Source organism: Mangifera indica, chromosome 8 (assembly GCF_011075055.1).
Source record: "Mangifera indica cultivar Alphonso chromosome 8, CATAS_Mindica_2.1, whole genome shotgun sequence".
Classification (NCBI taxonomy): domain Eukaryota; kingdom Viridiplantae; phylum Streptophyta; class Magnoliopsida; order Sapindales; family Anacardiaceae; genus Mangifera; species Mangifera indica.
The window spans coordinates 4,653,873-4,669,991 of record NC_058144.1 but is presented as its reverse complement, the minus strand read 5'-3'; the positions used below and the strand labels follow the sequence as shown (position 1 = coordinate 4,669,991).

General features: G+C 31.5%; 2 protein-coding genes across 4 annotated transcripts; one reads left to right on the top strand and one right to left on the bottom strand.

The window, feature by feature from the left end:
* Window positions 1-400: 400 nt before the first annotated feature.
* On the top strand, window positions 401-4,923 carry LOC123224137 (switch-associated protein 70-like). 2 transcript variants are annotated; one of them, XM_044647688.1, is made up of 10 exons: window positions 401-539; window positions 637-741; window positions 1,069-1,130; window positions 1,244-1,327; window positions 1,426-1,457; window positions 1,598-1,679; window positions 2,520-2,748; window positions 2,968-3,195; window positions 3,836-4,128; window positions 4,422-4,923. In XM_044647688.1, the coding sequence occupies exons 1-10, from the start codon at window positions 513-515 to the stop codon at window positions 4,780-4,782; spliced, it is 1,503 nt and encodes a 500-aa protein (XP_044503623.1). In that variant the 5' UTR covers window positions 401-512; the 3' UTR covers window positions 4,783-4,923. The 2 variants fall into 2 exon arrangements, with proteins under 2 accessions (XP_044503623.1, XP_044503622.1); XM_044647687.1 differs by having other exon boundaries at window positions 1,426-1,463.
* Window positions 4,924-5,557: 634 nt separating this feature from the next.
* Window positions 5,558-7,715, bottom strand: LOC123222983 (transcription factor JUNGBRUNNEN 1-like). Of its 2 annotated transcripts, none has more exons than XM_044646016.1 (3): window positions 7,275-7,715; window positions 6,477-6,778; window positions 5,558-6,354 (listed from the first exon to the last, which is right to left on the bottom strand). In XM_044646016.1, the coding sequence occupies exons 1-3, from the start codon at window positions 7,471-7,473 to the stop codon at window positions 5,950-5,952; spliced, it is 906 nt and encodes a 301-aa protein (XP_044501951.1). In that variant the 5' UTR covers window positions 7,474-7,715; the 3' UTR covers window positions 5,558-5,949. The 2 variants fall into 2 exon arrangements, with proteins under 2 accessions (XP_044501951.1, XP_044501952.1); XM_044646017.1 differs by having other exon boundaries at window positions 5,558-6,351; window positions 7,275-7,698.
* Window positions 7,716-16,119: the final 8,404 nt, after the last annotated feature.

Here is a 16,119-nt window from a genome sequence, read left to right as displayed (position 1 = left end):
AATAAAATATTTTCTAGAAAAAGCACAAAAATGAAAAAAAAAATCAATAAACTTCATAGCATTTTACTCATTAAAAATAAAATAAAACTAATACAATGTGTTAATTGAAATAATTATGAATATAATTTATAATGTATAATATGTATGTTATAATATAATATTATATAAATAAAAAATAATATATATTAAATTAATATAATATGGTAATATATTATGTAATAAAATATATATTATTAATATAAATATATATTTCGAAAAAATATAATAAAATATATATAAATTTAAATTTTTTAAAATATTTATGCTATTTTTTTAAATAATAATATTTTAATTATATTTTTATTATTTTATTAGATTCAGGCAAATATTAAATAAATTTAAGAAGAAAAATGATGACGTGGTCACCATCAACTGCTAGTCTATGAGCAAACCTAACAGCCTTCTCTTGTTAAAATATCCGAGAAAAAAAAATGTCTCATTTAGATTCTATTGTTTGGATATTTTGATCTACCATGACTTCTACTAATGGTGCTTCTACGGTTAGTCTCCCTTTATTTCTATCTGGCTGCATATTAAGTTCGTAAATTTATTCAGTTTTGAGAGTGTTTATTCAAGTGATTTTTTATTATGGAGCAGCGAGTTGAGGATCCTGAGAACAGTTTAGAGAAGATCAAACGGCAGCTGACTTCTGGGTCTGGTCGCCACTTGTTGCAGGGACCACTTCTTAAACGATCCGAAACTGTACTTTTATTATCTCTCCTGATTTGATTTGATGATTCATTTTATGAGTTTTCATTTCGTAAATTTTAGCTTGATATAAGTTTGAAGATCGAAATCAGAATCCCTAATATCCTTCACTGTAGGATTGGTATGTTTAATTTCTGTATTTTGATGTTAAATAATGCGTGCCATAAATTTGGAAAAACTTGTGTTGACCTTTGATTGAATAGGAAGTGGGACATTTTGATTGGGCTATTTTCAATTATGCTTTCTCTACAATTTGCTGAGAAATGTCTCTATGTGATAGCCTCATGACAATACCTAAATAATTTATGCTACTTTCAATAGTTGAGGAAATGGAACGAGAGGTGGATGATTCTGGACCCAACTACTGGGAAAATGGAGTACAAGTAAGTTTTTTGTTTCAATTTTTTTATTCTTCATCTTTTTGGTTTAAATTTTGAATTATGTGCTTGAATATTTTCTTCGTGACATATCAACTGTTGCTGATTCTGTGATCTAGGACAAGGAGAAATGAACCAACCGTCAAGGGAATAGTTACATTTGATGAAAACAGCACAATCACAGTGTCTCCTGTGAACTTCCAGTAAGATTAATGTTTTGGCATATTTCTGTTATTAACACTGTGATTGAGAAACTAATTTGGATGGCTGTTAACACTGTCTTCTGTTTGTTGTAATGCAGTGGACTTCCCAAGTACAATGGCTGTTGTTTCTGTATCTGTATGAGTTCAATCTTTTTTTTTTTGGAAGGAAAAAAATTCGAGTTTGCAGCTTTTTGGTTCAGTAAAAAAATTTCTATTTTGTTGTTAAGTTGGTGTTGCTTTACTTGTAGTTTTCTTAACTGTATTATATAGATATTGGGACTCCACAGAAAAAAGATTACTTCCTTTGTGCTGAGACTCCTGGTGCAACTAGAGCCTGGGTTGCGACGTTACAGTAAGTATTTTGTATGGGTTTAATTTAATTTACTTCAATTTTTTAATCATGAATTATTGTCCTGCATGGTCAAAGGAAGCATTGTCATTTCATTTGTTCCATACAGCTGGGAGCCTAGCTTCAATTTAGATGACTTTACTAACATAAATTTGGTTGAGCTTTTCTCATTAATTAGATGCATTCCAAATTATTTGCTAATCGGTAGCTAGATGTGATGATATTTATATAGAAGGAGATTAGAAGTCATTTGGTGATCCATCTAGCTGTTGTTTGTTATGAAGTTAAACTTTTAGAAAGTTCATGATAAATTTGGATATCGGATTGCATTTGAAAAGAAATGCTGTTATAATTGTTAGTGGAATTCCAGCATTGTGCTTAAAACTAAGTATGAAGCAAAGTTTTGAGTGTAATTTGGAAGTATGGGTTATAATACCTTTTCTCTTCCTTACATAATTGCTACTATGGTAAAAGTTTTATTAAGTGAAAGAAAACTGACTTTGGAAATTTTTTCTCCCATACTGTGTTTTACTTCAGTGGTATGAATTTGGCGATTGCCAATTATGAGGTTGAAGAATTACCCTTCATATATATAGATTAGCTTTCCAAAGGGACATCAGAGATTTTAGCTTTCCAGGGTGACACCTGCTTCTTTTAATTAATGTTGGTTCTGGTCTACTTATTTATGCAGTGCATCTTTGTTTGTATTATAAAGTATAAATGACATATTCACCTCTTTCAAGACCGTTTTAGTCGCAACTTTGATTCTGTTTCCATATATTGATATTGTTGCTGATTTTCTTATCTCCATCCCCTCTTTTTCTGAACGATTCCATCGACCAGTGCGGCACAATTGGTCCTGAAAGCCCACAAAGAGGCTGTCAACTCCTTAAGCGGAAATGGCCCTGCAAGGTTAGGAACAGTCGCAACAGTTGTTGCTGCTGCCAATTCAACAGCGATGGAATGTTCTAAAGAAATTGAAGCTGCAATGCAGATTTCCTTGAGAAATGCTCTTGGAATGGTGACAAATAGAATTACTGATGGTCCTATGGATGACCTCACCATTATGAAGGTACACCTACTGCTGTTTCCCAAAAAACAAATTGTCACTTTTTTCCATTGTGACACTCTGTCCTGAGTTCAGTTCTTCTAAATGTAGTATAACCTGCCCATATTTGGAAATTTGCCCTGTGCAGATTGGCTGCTTTTTTTTTTTTAAATGTCAGTGTTAAATCTGTTTAAACATTTTTTTTTACTGAACATCAGTAATATGAAATAATATTCCTTATAGGAGACGCTACTAGTCAAGGATGAGGAACTACAAAATTTAGCTAGGGACCTTCGTGCTCGTGATTCAACAATAAGAGATATAGCTGATAAATTATCTGAGACTGCTGAAGCAGCTGAGGCTGCAGCAGCTGCAGCTCTTACAATGGATGAACAGAGGAAAATTGCTTGTGCAGAAATTGAGCGTATAACAAAAGATTCTTCAAAGCAATTGGAGATGTCCATGTCGAAGGTACTAATAGTTTTTTATTTTGTTCAATGAATTATTATGTAGCCTAATATATTATGTGTTGTATGATATAGAGTAATCAATGTAAAAGAACATCACTTGTTTGGAGAGTATGTGGTTAAGGCTCCATTTGATACAGATGATCCAAGTAGAGTGTTTGCTCATCAAAGCTTTTATTAGGAGTTTTACATTTAGGACCTCTTGATCAAACACTGTTGGTAATTTTACTAAAATTCTAGAAGCATTGTTAAAATGATGCTTTATGTATTTTAATATTTCCATTCTGAGCTGATTTATTAAAATTTTTCAGATTCAGTGATGATTTGAGCTTCTCTTCGTAGAGCTAAAATGAACTCTTAAGGTGCAACTAAACAACTAGAAGAGATGACAAGTATATCTGATATGGAGAAAAAGTTCTTTCAATCATTTAAGAAGCCATGCTAATTTACTATTAGTTCTAGTTAAATTCACAAGAAAAATGTAACCATACGGTGCTGAGATGTCACTTTAAGATGTCTTCCTGTCATTTGTTTGGATTGATATGAACCATGTAACCTTTTTATGTTCAATTATATTATGTATTACTTTAATTGTTTCTTATTTGTTTTCTTTTTCCTTTTTTTTAAAAAACTTTAATCTGCAGCTGAAAGAGTATGAAGAAAAATTCATGGCTCTAAGTAAAGAAAGAGATCAATTGATTAAGCAGAGAGACTCTGCTTTTCAAGAAGCACATCTATGGCGTTCTGAGCTTGCAAAAGCTAGGGAGCGTGCTGTGATTTTGGAAGCAGCTGTTGTGAGAGGAGAGGAGAAGGTCAGGGTTGCTGAAGCAGATGCTGAAGCTCAAATAAAGGAGGCTGCTCAAAAAGAGGCAGCTGCTTTAAAAAGCAAGGAAGAGCTTCTAGTGTATGTGAGTATGCTACAGGCACAACTTCAAAGGTTTGTCAACTATCTCTCTTTGCCAATTTTGGGGGTCATTCTACTTTAAGCAAGTTCATGATTCTTTGAATTTTTGCTAGCTTCGGGCCTCAAAATCAGGAAAGTTATGATATTTGAAGTATCTTATCATGTCAAAAAAGGATTGGGATGACTGGAAGGGGAAATAAATCAATTAAAAGAAGTTTACAAAAACCTGAGAATGTTGGATCCTTCTGCTAAAAGTGAGGTTGTCAGGGATCACCTGACTTATCGGGAACCATAGTTGATACTAATACTCTTTTTTCTGCCAACAGACAGCAGATTGACACAAAACAAGTTTTTGAGGAGAAAACGGAGTCCTCAAATATTGGTAACTCCGAACCAATGACAAAGGATGTAGATTTGTCAGATGAAAATGTGGATAAAGCTTGTCTAAGTGTGTCTAGAGCAGTCGCAGTTCCAGGGGAGAGTGTTGTCCACATGGCAGTCAATCAGGCCAACATCCGGCCTATTGGTGATGGAGAGTGGAGCGACATTCAGGCAACAGAGGCAAGGATAGCTGATGTTAGAGAAGTCGCCTCAGAGACCGAAGGAAGCAGTCTAGATATTCCAGTTGTTAGCTCACCTGTTAATAGTCACCATGAGCAAGAAGCCAATTCTTTTCATCAGCCTTGATTTTCAAATTGACTACATTTAAGTGGCCAACAATCTTAACATGTAAACTGAAAATATAGTTGACAAATGAAATGTAAACTTGATACATTTTTGTTGAAATACCGAAGCTATAAAGAGGATGTGAATTCTTTAGTGGCATTACTTTAAGTTGTAAAATTAGGGAAGGACATCCGAATTATATCTGGAGAGGTAACTCAACTAAGTCATCCTTCATGTGGAATCCCTTGAATTAGTTCATATAGTCGTTGATATTCATTCTTAACTTTGACTGAAATTGGTGTCTTAATTATGGTTGACATGAATGCAATTCGCCCGCGATTATCGTTAGATTATCAGAAATCATTTCTTTTTAAAATTTTTTTATTCTCAAATCAGAATCAGATTGAATTATTTGTCTCAGCTTTATCATATGGATTGGTTAGTTTGTCGGTTATTTTTCTGGCCTAGTCCAAAAATTGCTACGAGCTTTGGCTTTTGTATGTCGGGCGTTGACTTTGACTGACTGACTGACTGTGACGGGAGGCAACCGGCATTTACTTGGTTATAATTACTTGGCTTGTTCCAAGTCGTAAGCAACAATACAGGTCCAACTAACAATATAACAACCTACCCTAATGAAATCATATAGTATAAAAAATAATTCCATTATCATAGTATAATTAAGTTGCATTTTTTCTAATAAAAAAGGACTATATAACGGGATTATTCGTATTAAGACTTTCAGTTATCCATAATATAAATTTAAAAAAAAAAGAAAAAAAGTGGCCAAACGACATGAACAAACAAAAAATAACAAGATACATGTCATATACATATATTTTCATACATCAAGAGGAATGCGCTAACAGCAAGCTAATTATAAGTGAGTTCAGTAATTCATGTGTAAATTAATAATTATGCAGCCAAATCAACGGAGTCGAAGCTTCTAATTTCTGCCTAAAATAATTTAAAAAAAAAAAAAAAACCGAAGCTTCTGATCAGTATTGACGCGCTTGAAATCTGCGTGCAGCTTTTCATGTTCTTCTGGAACACGTACGTATCTGGCCCCCTTGAATTTGCATGAATATATAATGGTAAACAGTAAAAATGGCGACAAAAAGATGAACTGTTTATGGATCCCTCTAAAGTTTTCTTATTAAAGTTCCTGATTTGTAAATACTATATTGTTTATTTACAGTCATAATATAAGTGAGATGGGTCAGTTGCTAACTCAACCACCGATCGTAGCTCATCCCAGTTTCCATATGTAAATAAATCATCTCCTCTTGGATTCCAAAAGCTCGAGTACGAGGCTACAGTACTAACTGCAGATTGTGCTGCACAATCAAACTGATTCATAAACAGATGGTTTCTTTCATCAACATGGTTGATAAAGGCAACTGGTGGTTTCCTTTCGTTCTGTAGTTGAAAGACTGAATTTCCAAAGCACATGTATTGCTCATTGCTGGTTTCAGATTCCAAGCTGCATGTTTTTGAACCTGAATTAGTTGGGACGTTTTGTTTGAAAACTGGTGTGTACTTTTTGAACGATGGGGCTCGTTTGAAAATTCTGCATAGTGTCCAGACTTCCTGCTAACCATTAAAAGAGAAATGTTAAATTTGAATTTTAGTTCAATTAGCATAGTGAATTTTGTATAATCAACAATTAAGAATGAAAGAAGTGTGTAATTAATTAGAAGAAATATGAATCTTACAGCTTCTTGTTCTTGGTGGGCAATGTCCTTGACATTTTTGGTATTTGGTGGTAGACGAAACTCATGCATCATCCAATCAGTTTTGGTGCCTTTCCCAGCTCTACCTCGATAGTAAACTAAAGATTTCTTGAGGCCAATGCAATCGTAGGGTTCTTTAACTGAAAGAACGGGCTTGTCAATGCCCGTGGCTTTCCAAAATCCAGATCCTGTCACTCTATTTGGCCTAATGCTGTTCCTGTATTTCCTTCCTCTTATGCAGAAGAAGTACCACTCCTTGTGATCACCACTAGCCGCGCTAACTCCTTCATTATCATCATCGTCATCATCATTATCCATACAAGAAAATAGAGAACAAGAGCCAAATCAGTCAATAAACAATACAGATATATATTGCTGAAATTTCGAGAACATAATATATATTATATTAAGTAAATGCTCATTAGCCACGAGTGTCGACAGATGAATACTGGAATATAAACTAAAGTACAGAATTTTAGTCTTAACAGGTGTTATTGAAGGAGCAGAAATCATGCTTTTCTAACCCTTCACTAGCTAGTTTATACATGCTTGGCTATTGGCATATATAAAATGGTTGATTCAGTGGAATTTCTTATATATATCTCCGGTCGTGCATATCTCAAGTTTTAAGAGTAGAGATTTTATGCAGCAAAGAAGAAATTTAACATGAGAAATTAAGTTTTCCAGTTATCTTCATCAAGGACTCTGGAGTTTGAGTTGTGAAGTTGAACTTTTTATATATGAAAAGTAAGAAAAACAAAAACTATAATTAGATCTTACTTGGAATATCCCATGGATCGTATTTGTAGATATCTATCTGCTTGATAATATCAATACTGATAGGCTTCTTCTCCACTTTTCGTCGCAAGTAAAATCCAACAAGCTCTGCATCTGTAGGATGAAACCGAAACCCTGGAAGCATAACTTCTTCATCGTTGTTATTGTTACCTGACAACGTACTTATTTTTGCCACCTCCATATCTCTCTGTCTCCACTACTGCTTTCGAGTTGCACATACAAACAGTCTTAAAGCAGAACCTCATTATACATAGACTTATATAACGAAGCTACCTGCTCACCAAGATGTAGAGCCATGTGGTCAAGTCAGTACTTTGATTATGATCAGATTATAAGGCCAAAAGAGTCATGAGAAGAAAGGTGTGAGCGATTATTCATCGTTCCAGAATTTCCTAATTTAATTAATGAATTGACGATTGTGATGGGTAAAAACAAGGATATAAAACTCGAATAATTTTCAGTACCTTGTTAGTGATATTATAGAGTTAGCTATTATAACTAAGGGCAAAGGCATATTCTCCGTACAGGTTTTAATATATAAATAATATATATTTATGGAATTTAAAAAACTTAAATATATATTTATCATTTAATTTTTAAAATTATTTTTATTTAAAAATTTTAAAAAATTAAAATTTTATCATAATATTTTTTTTAAACTTAAAAATCTCATAATTCTTTTATTTAAAATTTTTAAATTTTGAAAAATAAATATTTTACTTTTAATTTTTTTTTTCTTTTCTCTTCAACAATTATTATTTGAAGATAAGATGAAAATCTGATGATTATCTCTAACAAACAAATCTTTGCTCCTATCAACAAGGAGACGAAGTCTAGAAAGAGACGGAGACAATAATATTAAGGAGCTTGGTATTATAATTAATGTTGGAAGTATGTGAACTATCACGGAAACAATCACGAAAGTCTACCTGAGAGGGCCAGCACATTTGACAAAGGAGGCCAGCATCTCAGAGAAACTCAATCAAACCAGAAGATTTCAAAGCCATTAATGTTCAGCGAAAATATCTGAAAAGGAAAAATCGTGTGCAGAAGGAACATTGACCCATTTGTCTAATACCTTCGAACTAGCGTCGTCGTCACCCATAATTAGCATTCGCTGAGGTAAAACGAGATTAATCAGTCGATTTTGCGGTGGGAACCCCATCAATAATTGTTGCATTGCTTGCGTTGCGAACATCCAAAGGGTTCACTTTGGCAATAGACTTAACAGTGCAGAACGTCTTAGTATTAAACTCGGCAATTTCAACAGCGCACGGCTTAGCTTGTGCCTTTTGCTGTTTAACATTCAACATTTTTACTATTCAGCACGCCAAGACTTCAGAATACGTCAATTGAGACCCTTCCCCATATATATATTTATATGAGATGCCGTTTCCTGCTCATCAAATCGTGGAAAAATGCTACAATTTGTTGACTTTTGTATCCGACTTTTGAGAGACATGAATTTCCTCCAAATTCATCAGGAAAGAAATTAATTTCGAGTTTGCTTTGAATTTTCTTTTAAAAATTGACATCAAGGGATGATCATCTTGAGGTACGATGGTACATCTGTACGGTAGCTAATGGAAAATGAGATCATAAGGAAAACAGAAGTTTCCTATCCATGGAAATTAACGTCATCAATATTGTTGTTCCCCCAAATTTCTCCCTTCCTAAATTTACAAAAATAATACCAAACAAACTAATATTATATATATTTATTTTAGATATATAAATAAATATATATATATATATATATATATTTATAAATATCATCATATAATTAAATATTATTTTATTTTTAATTCAAAATTATTTAATCATATAATAATATATATAAATGTGTATATAATAACAAGTTACACGATTAGTAATCAATCATGTTATCTACATGCAAAGTTAATCAATACGTAGATAGATGACTTCTAACTATGAAAAGTGAGAAGATCGAAACTTAACAAATTTTCTACAATACCATATGGACCCATTTGAGTACACATTAAACACATGTTATTTCATAGTTTAATTGTTTTCTTGCATTCGGTCATGCCATCTTACGCGTTTAAGGAAAAGAAATTAGTATAACGTAATATTAGAAAAGTAACAACTAACTTTGTTTTGAGCAGGAGAAGAACACTTGAAACTTGAGAATGGGAGAAGAAGGACGACAAACAGTGAATTACAATGTTGAAGAAAACTTTGAAGTACCTCTCTAACCAAATCTTCGGAGTGGAAGGTTGACATATTGGAAATAGTCGGATTTTGGCTGAAATCCAGATTATAAATATTGATATTGATTTTTGAAAATGAAGTAGAGCAGCAGAAGTTCAGTATATATATCAAGATAATTCCGTTAAATTCAAGATAAATTAATACAATATAATAGATATATCACATTATATAAGGTACGTATATTATAATATAATACACATTATCTATACGACTCAATATACTATTTAAAAGAAAATGATGATGTAATAAGAATATATATTAAAAATTTTAAATTTTATGGGTGTTTATAATATTTTAAAAAATGATGATATGATACACAATACACAATACAAAATATTAAGTTTTCGATATATTATAAATACACAATTCAACTGGGTATTTAGATTATATATTATTATATGTTTATATATTATTTTATTATTAATTTAAAATTATTCAATCAAACAATAATATATTATCTAAATATTTTATTAAATATTTAAAATTAAATACACATAATTTTATTATTTTAAATCCGGGTGAGGAGAAAAACCTACCACAAGGAAGAAGGTAAACATTAATTGTTTAGGGTCAACATGGAACATTTATCTTGAATAATTCATATTATGGTATTTGTTTGTACATGATGTTCACTTTCATTTTGACAAAAACAAGAAACGTGTAACGAAGAGATATCCAGATAGATTGAAAGGCAACATATTTATTTATATTTTAAATGGTAAAATATAAAACGAGTTCAATGTATATCCCCAGGATTATCGATTGACCAACAAGAACTGAAAGCTAAGGCTTTCTTGTCCTTTTAATTAGAACAAAATTTCCTTATTGTCTGCTGACTTTCATGTGACATGACAAAAAATCGATAATCAATTCTTGATTAAGAATTACTTAAACATTTAACCTGACTAAGTATGATTATTAGCAGTTTCTATTATTTATTATTTATTATTTATCCTTTTTTTTTTTTGTTGACTTAGTATAAGTGTAACTTCTGAAGGTACATGAAATCAGAAGCATGTGCAGTTCTTTATGTGAACGCTGAGACTAAAGATCAAATAATGCGTGCTGTAGAGGGAAAAGCTTGATGAGAGCAATTAGCAAATCGGTCTAAACACGTGCATTTTGGAATGCGATCTTGCTTACAATAGTTTCCTTCTTGGATGCATAATGACAAATTCATTATGCATGCTTTTGAATTCTTCCCTCCACATCACTCCATTGAAAATTTTACCGAATACAGGTATACTCCAACTGTTTGCATTCATCCAGAACCCGTTTCATTTTCAAACATGCATAAATGCTTAGGAAGTAGGGCTGGACTCGAGCCGAGCCAGCTCAAGCTCGAGCTCAGCTCGGCTCGGTTCGAGCCCGAAACGAGCTGGGCTCTGTTCGGCTCGATCGAGCTTGAGTTGGCTCGGTATATTTTTTTTAAAATTTTTTTATACAAAACGACGTCGTTTTGATCTATATATATATACAAAACGGTATCGTTTTGATATGAAAAATGAGTCGAACTCGAGTCGAGTTCGAACTGAGCCCGAGCTGGTTGCGAGCCGAGCTTGATTCGGCTTAAATCCAACCCTATTAGGAAGTAAACAGACTAATATTATATATAAAAATAATAATATATTATTATATAATTAAATAATTTTAAATTAAAAATAAAATAATATCTAATCATATAATTATATATTATTATTTTTATATAAAATTATTTACATAATTTTATTGAAATAAATATGAAGAGATTATTATTTATTAACCTAGGTCAGTAAAACAAGGCACTTTTACTTACATATTAACTTTATTATATATTCCAATTAATCTGCCGATGTAATTAAATTATAATTCAGGTAATAAATAATGAAATTATGTGTATTTAATTTTAAATTTAATTGGGTATGATTTGTTACCATGCGAGTGAGTAATTTTGTTTTAAAGATAAAATAATATCAATTATATAATAACATATTAACTAAGAATCAATCGACTATTCAAATATGGGTGTATATAGCTTGTTCAATCATAAAATTAGCAATATTCTTAGATACAATCAATAAAATTATGCATATCTATTTTAAATATATTTATTATATTATTTAGTTATTTTAAATTAAAAATAAAATAATATTTAATTATTTAATAATATATAAATATATATTTATTTATATATTCAAACTATATGCTAATAATATTTTTGAGGTTGCAATAGCTAGGGCTGGATTCGAGCAGAGCCGAGCTCGAGCTCAGCTCGGTTCATTTATGAGCGGCTCGAGCTCGATTCGAGCTCAACTTGGCTCGGCTCATTTTGGATTCGTATTCTGCTCGACTCATTTTTTCTTATCAAAACGACATCATTTTTAATATATATTAATCAAAATAACACCGTTTTGTATAAAAAATTTTAAAAAAAAATACCGAGCCAACTCGAGCCAGCTCAAACTTGACTCGGCTCGGATTCAACCCTAGCAATAGCCGAAAGTTGAATCATACAACCCCCGGCCTAAAATCAAGCTTAAGTCAATGCACTCATTCTATATGGGCTTCCATCGGGCTCTTATTTAGCCTATGGTGCAGGAACGTTTATTTATTAAGAGACACTGCACAGTTTAAAAGAGTAGAACAAATACATATTTAAAACAAACCAAAGTCGGAAAGGAGAATCCGAACTCCAAAACATAAGCTGATCTCAAGCCAGCGGCTAAACGGAACTAAAACTGTTGAACCTTCTTCCAGGAAGGTCTATTGCTAATCTTATCCCACCAAGCACTCACATGCTTTCTATCTCTTATCATATACTCTTTCTCCATTGGACCTACCAAGTATTCTGTCATTGGAATGTGACTAAGGTCAGCTAAGCAGAAGAATTCTCCTCCCAAATACTTGCTTTCTGAGAATCTCTACTCATAAATGTCCATAACTTTTCCAAGCTTTTCTTCACTTTCTTTTATCAGCTTTTCATCTCGAGCAAATCCCAGTTTTGAAGCAAATAAAATATGCATGGTCATATTGAAAATTGGTGGATGATAATTGTGTGCCTCAACCTCTAGCCATTGCTCCACAACTCCTCTTTCTTCTATGGTTTTCCTCAGAAGATCAGTTCCTTGAGACTTGTAGAACTTCTCTGCGTAGTACCTTATGATAGCTAGTGATTCTAAAGATCGTAATTTCATGAGAACAGATCAATGTCAGCAGAAAGTTTCATAAAACATATGAGTAAAAGAGTGCTAATAATCCATTATTACCATATAAAGTATAATCTCTGTCTTGAATGAGCGGAACTTGTCCAAATGGCTTGATTTTTAAATGCAATAAACTGCCGATATATATTTTATCAGACTTATGAAAATATTGAAATAGCTTTATCTCATTAAAAAATAAAATTAAAATTGCTGAGAAACCTGTAACTTGAGTAACTCGGGAGTTGTATGCTCTCTTTTGAAGAGATCAACCCCTTTCTCAGCCAGGCATAACATGACCCGCTTTGAGGAAGTGTTATTTGCGCCGTACACCTTTACCGCCGTTACTGTTGCTGATATTAAGCTCATAAATTTATCGAAAAGCTTTGAGTGTCGGTGTCTATGGGCATGCAGTTTGTTATCATTTACAATGATTATTGTATAAATCTCGCAGGGTTGGCAACGAAGTTTTGAGTCAAATGGCATGACAACGTGGTGGTGTTGTAGTAGAAAACTTGCACGTAAAATTGGATCATTCAATTCCCTACAACTCTTTTGGGATAAGTCTCATCATGAAATATCTTCTTTGGTCGTATGTACTCTCTATAGCGTCCTAGAGGTCAAGCAGATAAGGCAGGCACTTAGCTTCCAAGCTTACTACAGTCTAAATAATTTTGAAGTTGTTATATAAGCGTCTGATTATATGTACATTCTGTGACTGTAGGCGACACGTGAATTGCATTTGCCCGGCCCAAAACATGAAATTTAAGTTGTTATATAATATATCGAGCCTGACCAATAAGTTTTTCGGTCAGATTATAAATTTTAATATTAAGCCCATAGATTAGGGATGACAACAAAGAAGGACGGAGAGGAGATCTCAATTTTCGTCCCTGTCCTCATAGGAGATGTTAATTTTCCTCTCCGCCCCGCCCCCGTTACAGAGATGAAAATGATTCTCCATCTTATTCCTGTAAAGAAAAATTATCTCTCCATCCCTGCAGGAAAAAATCTTTTTCCCATACCGGTAAAAAAAAATCTTTTTTTATCTTCTAAACACAATATAAATATATTAAATAATATAATTAAATAAAATTAAAATCAATACACTATTTCAAATATCACAATATAATATATTAATTACTTTAATATATATAATAAAAACCTAAATAAATTTGAAAAACATAAATAATTTAAAACTACAAAAAATATATTAGTATTTGAAATAAATATATTAATATAAAAAGATGAGGATGGGGACGAAGAGGGAAAGGGGCAGGGTGGGGCGGGGCTAGGAGGGGACACATGTATCCCCATCCCCGTCCTCTTCTCCATTTTTATCAAGGAATCTCCTTCCTATTAGAATCAAAAAAGATCGAAACTCATAAAATTGAATTCAAATTATCATCCCTACCATAGAGTAACCCAACCCAACCTAACACTATTAAAAAAAATAAAAAACAAAAATATATATCTTATGCGCAATTGATGTTTCTGCCACAAAAGTAAATGGCTATTGGCCTCCAACCGGTTGCTGTTGTTTAATTTTTTTTTAAATTTTCATTTATTTATTTTTTCCACATAAACCAATCTAATTCTTCTTCATTTTCAATTGTATTTACAAATTTTTCAATCTTTCAATTTCAATTTTGTGATTATATTCTCAATCTCAATTTCTCTTATCAATTATTTTTTGGAAACTATCTAAATTCTCAAATAATAATTTTTTGTATTTATAATTTTATTTTTATTTTAATTTTATCATTATAAAATATTACAAATAGATCTAATATCAAATAAATTAAATTCATTTGTTTATGTTTGTAATTATATAACATGTAAATTAATTTATTTATACTATGTTATAAATTTATAATATTTTTTATCATATAATTTCAGTATTCTTCTGTCATAAATAAGAAATTATAAATAAAATGTTTGAGATACTATCTTTAATTTTAACAATTAAAAAATAATTTATGTTTAAAAATTTTTATTAAATTTTTTTTTAAATTATTTAAATGGGCTGTCCATGGGCCAAGCCTTGGTCTTCAAAAATTCATAGGCCAACCTGACTCAAACATCCATTACTATATAAACCTAGAGGCCAATCTGGTCCATAAATCCTATAGGCCATGCCAGAGCCAACCCGCCCATTGACATGTCTGAACTGTAGTGAACGGAAGTTGAATTATCTTTATACCAAATTCAAGTTAGTGACAAATGCAAAATTGAAAGAAAAAAGTGGAAAGAAGAAAAAAGAGCAGAAACCATATGAAACCCAGTGAAGATAATAATTGATATGTTAAAAAAAAACCTTCAGAGCTTAGATCGTCACGAGGCTCAAAGGGAAGCGTTAACAAAAATTTAGAGAGAGATCCGGATAAACTATCATAAATATATATTGGATTTATAAATATAAAGATTAAAATTTATATTACATAAAATTAATTGACTTATATTAAGGTTCAATTACATACTTATATACCACTTATTTTATTCAAGTTTATTATATATGAAACTTATTTCTTTCTTTTTTTTATTTGAGTCTCTAATACCCCTATTTAAGTGCAATCATTTAAGTTATTAGACTTGTCTTTTGGTTTAACCAATTTTTAACTAGGTGTGTTGTTACTTGTATCTAGAAACACTTAGATTATTAAACTCACTGTTTGACTCGTGCTCTAATCCCATGTCAAAAATATATAATAAGGTTAAATGTGTGAAAATTGAAACTTATATTACACAAAACTAATTGATTTGTGTTAAAATTCAATTCATACACTTATATACCACTGATCTTACTCAAGTTTATTAGATGTGAAATTCTTTTTCTTTTTTTGTTCATTTGAGTCTCCAACAAGTGTGTAGATTAAACTTTAATATAAGTCAATTGGTTTTGTATAATATATATTTCAATATTCACACTTCTAAATCTAATATATATTTTCAATATGAAATCATAACACAAGCCAAAATGCGGGTTTAACAACCTAAGTGTCCTAAATACAAGTGACAATACATTCAACGAAAAATCAATTGAGTCAAAAGACAAGTCTAATACTCTAAGTGGTTGAAAAAAACAGAAGTGTTGGAGACTCAAATAAAAAAGAAAGAAAAAGAATCTTATATCTAATAAACTTGAATAATATAAGTAATATATAAATATATGAATTAGACTTTAACACAAACCAATTAGTTTTTGTATAATATGAATTTCAATTTTTACTATTATAAACTCAATATATATTTTTAACAAAAACAAAGGAATACTAGCGGCAAAATAATTGAATTCAGATTGAAAACTATCAATTAAGACAACAACTGAAAAAAATCATGTTCCCGTCAATTAACACATGTTGATGATTGCCTCTTCAAGTATATTAACAATTTAGATGATATTTTTGAAAAATAGA

Bases quoted from the DNA above. Each gene is read 5' to 3' on its own strand.
- LOC123224137 (XM_044647687.1), top strand. From the start codon at position 513: ATGACTTCTACTAATGGTGCTTCTACG. The intron at 742-1,068 runs GTACTTTTATTA...TACTTTCAATAG, and splicing joins TTCTTAAACGATCCGAAACT to TTGAGGAAATGGAACGAGAG. The intron at 1,328-1,425 runs GTAAGATTAATG...GTTGTAATGCAG, and splicing joins GTGTCTCCTGTGAACTTCCA to TGGACTTCCCAAGTACAATG.
- LOC123222983 (XM_044646016.1), bottom strand. From the start codon at position 7,473: ATGGAGGTGGCAAAAATAAGTACGTTGTCAGGTAACAATAACAACGAT. The intron at 6,779-7,274 runs GTAAGATCTAAT...ATGATAATGAAG, and splicing joins CGATCCATGGGATATTCCAA to GAGTTAGCGCGGCTAGTGGT. The intron at 6,355-6,476 runs GTAAGATTCATA...TTTAATGGTTAG, and splicing joins CCCACCAAGAACAAGAAGCT to CAGGAAGTCTGGACACTATG.